At 24.1% G+C, this 3,504-nt stretch overlaps 1 protein-coding gene across 1 annotated transcript in view; it reads left to right on the forward strand.

Annotated features, from left to right (window-relative positions):
• LOC119667686 (protein kinase shaggy-like) overlaps window positions 1-1,533 on the forward strand; it is a 10,106-nt gene extending 8,573 nt beyond the window's left edge. Inside the window, exon 7 of the mRNA XM_038076994.1 lies at window positions 1,510-1,533. Within this exon, the coding sequence (XP_037932922.1) occupies window positions 1,510-1,533 (24 nt within the window). The remainder of the gene's footprint in view (window positions 1-1,509) is intronic.
• The last annotated feature ends 1,971 nt before the right edge of the window (window positions 1,534-3,504 follow it).

The following is a 3,504-nucleotide window of genomic DNA, read 5'->3' on the forward strand; positions in this document are numbered from 1 at the left end:
AAATCATCTAGTGTGGCCTAACTTAATTAATTACCCGATCAAATCCTCAAAAATAAATTTATTTTGTACAGAATTCATTTGAATGTACAAAACTTGGATTGGCTTATAGACTTATAGTAAAATTTGTTTATGACTCTACAGTGATCAAGAAACATATTTTACCAATTGATAATAAAATTACGCCAATAAGAAACCTAATGTTCTACACTCAGAAGGATTCATGTCATTTTTTGTTGGGATCAGTTATTAGCACAAAAGATATGCTTTGATCGTAGTGCTTCGACTCTTTGTCAGCCGGGAAACAGATTATTCACTACTCTATTTTTATTCAATTCCCCTTACTTCAATATTACATGATTGAAACTTTAATAATATATTTCAATGCTTATGAGAGAGAGAGCGTTTTTCCAGAAACGAACTAGAAACTTTCTGCTATTAATATTAATATTTAATATTATAATTATATGTATAATTAAAAAATGTTTTAAGTTTAATTGATGAATAAGGGACACATAATAGCTTCTGAAAACTATAGTGTTAATTTATTTCAATGTAACGCTTATAGTACTACAATAATATTAAATACCTGTTCATGTTATTTCTTGATTTAATTATAAATTTTTTATTTCATTTATACAAATATTTATTATTTTCTTAAAATTATTTTTATTAAAATATATTAAATATTTTAATTGGACTTAAATTAATACAATACCTATGCAATCTAAAACCCATTACTCAGAGTTTTACTTAATTCTCACACTATATCATATTTTATTTTCAATACACTAAACCCTATAAAAATAAAAAATTATAAATTCTGTAAGCCCAGTACAATTCTTAGCTTTATCCCCCCGATTGAAACCAGTAAAATAAAGTACAAATCTTCAATGAAAACTCATACATTAAAATGAAAATTTAATTAAAAATTAAATTTATAAATAAAAATTAATAACCACTCGAGTTAGCAAGAGGAAATAATAATGTGACTGTAAATTTAATATATAAAAATAAAGAATTTATTTAAATTAAATTATTTTAAATTAAATTTAATCCATTCACTCTTCAAAATTTTCTTATAAAATATCTTTGCTTCAATAAACTCAAGAAAAATATGTCTTAATAAAATTATTAAAATAATAAACTTTTGTTCGTTATAAATTTTAAAAATATTTTCGCTTTTTCTAAATTATTATTTTCAATATTTTACTTAATAAAAATGAAAATTAAATTTTTAAAAAAAAGTTGACTGAGAAATGCAATTTTTATTTGCATATTGTAAAAAAAATATATCAAAATATTTATTGTACATAAATCTAAAAATATTTCTAGTTGAATATAAAAACAAAAATTATTTATTAACTAAAAACATATGTAATATGCTTATAATAAATGAAAATAATAATTATAAATGAAATTCATTAAGTATATTTAACAGCTTTGAAAACCGTCCACGCACACACAAACAATATTTTTTAAACTTTAAATAAATTTTATTTATTCTTTTAGATATTTAAAATATTTTTAGATTAGATAAAGCTTATTTAACTATTAAAAATATGTTGTAATTCAAATATAAACAACTTTTTTTATCATGTGGAATAATTTAACGAACAAAAGTTTTTTTTAATTTTTTTTTAAATTAAATTTCATTAATTTTTTGTTTTGGTTATATATATTTAACTCAAAAAACTAAAACATCTTCCGTTGCATAAAAAATAAACATGAATTTACCATATCGGCTTAAATGAAAAAGTTTATATATAATTTTTATATGCGAAAATGATGAATATGACTATTGTATTAAATATATAGGTAGGTAGGTTCTGCCGGCGATCCCAAGAGATCCTCTCAGACTTATAGATCCATTGTATTGCCGTATATATTAAATTTATAAATATATACAAATATTTTATTTTACTATATTAAATATATCAACTGTAACTCTATAACTCTATAAGCTAAAACAAAATCGTGAATCTTCAGAAGAAATGGAAAACCTTTTATCCATGTTTTATTGCAATCTCTGGTCAATACCACATTCTGGGTTATTAATCTGATTTATATTAACCCAGCTGTTATAGCTTATATCCACATGTTTCTTATTTTTAAACAGATTTAGGAAAAGATGTTTCAAAAACTTATTTTTGTATTTCTTTCTATTTTTTAATACTTCACTATCAAACAGAAATTTTAAAAGCTCTTATAAAGTCTGTTCTTCAATTCCGCTTATTTTTAAAAATAATAAAATGTTCTAATTCACATGATTTTTCTTAACTATTTCTTACCGATTGTAATCAGCAAAATTTCGTGTGAATGCCTATTTCAGATAGATTCCGAAATCGCGTTTAAATTCTGCCGTGTGAATAGGCTATCAGCAAAAATAGGATGTGTCTGCTGATTTAAGCTACATTCTGCAATTGTCTTTAAATTTAGATTAAACTTAATGTGAATAACTAAGAAAAAAAAAAGTTTCTATTTTTGTATACACTCGTATTAAATCACTTAAGAAGTGTATGTTAAGAGTTGTGTTTGTATTTTGTCCGGTGAATAATTTTAAAGTGTCCTGGAGAAAATTAAATTTAACTACTTTTCACTTTTGTCCAATTTTAATCATCTATATAGAACATATAAGGTCGAATTTGGGAATAAATTTGTATGTCTACTTTGACCCTTAATGCATCCGTTGCATATGTATTCCCTTCTAGTGATTAAGTAACTCACACATAAATCGGATTTCTGTGTTGCTAGTATTATTCCTTCAAGTACTTTGTACTAATTAATTTTTTAATTAACAAATTAATTAACAAATTCTTTTCAACTCAAAAAATGTATTTTCTTTGAGAATATTGTATTCCGTTATCAGTTTCTGATAAGTCAGTTTATTCGAAGTCAACGGATTCTCGAAGTTTTTCAGAAATTTTAACCATACTCTTTGCTAAGGGTAGAGATTTACATAATACAAGATGGAGAGTATAACAACTTAGTATTTTCTAAAAGTGTAAAGACTTAAAACATTCATAAAAAACTTTAAAATTTTTTGTTACTACAGATGACATTATATTATATTAACTTTAAGATCTAAAACTATGTTAATATGAACTATGTTTTGTTTTTAAAGTATCCAGACTTAAAGATTATCCCTATAAACAAGATCCTTTGCCTTAACAAATAAAAAAAGTCCAATGCTAAGAAATGGCTTTATTTCGACTTCTAATTTTCTTCAAAGAAATGTGAAATTAAACGTTCAAGAAACTTTTCCCACAACAAAGTCTAAACGTAACAAGTTTATGGAACAGTTTATGGAACCGTCTTGTTCAAAATCACATATATTCTATATACTTATCTTTAATTTTACCATTAGTAGAAATGTTAATCATGTGGATATAGCGTTCAGAATTGATGGTTTGTGTCATGCGTTCAGAATTTTTAAAAGGGGCTTGGGCCTATCACATCTCCAGACCAACAGATACATCATATAATGATGTTTTGTGGGTGCAATGG

The sequence above is a fragment of the Teleopsis dalmanni genome, chromosome 1 (genome assembly GCF_002237135.1).
Source record: "Teleopsis dalmanni isolate 2A chromosome 1, ASM223713v2, whole genome shotgun sequence".
Taxonomy (NCBI): Eukaryota; Metazoa; Arthropoda; class Insecta; order Diptera; family Diopsidae; genus Teleopsis; species Teleopsis dalmanni.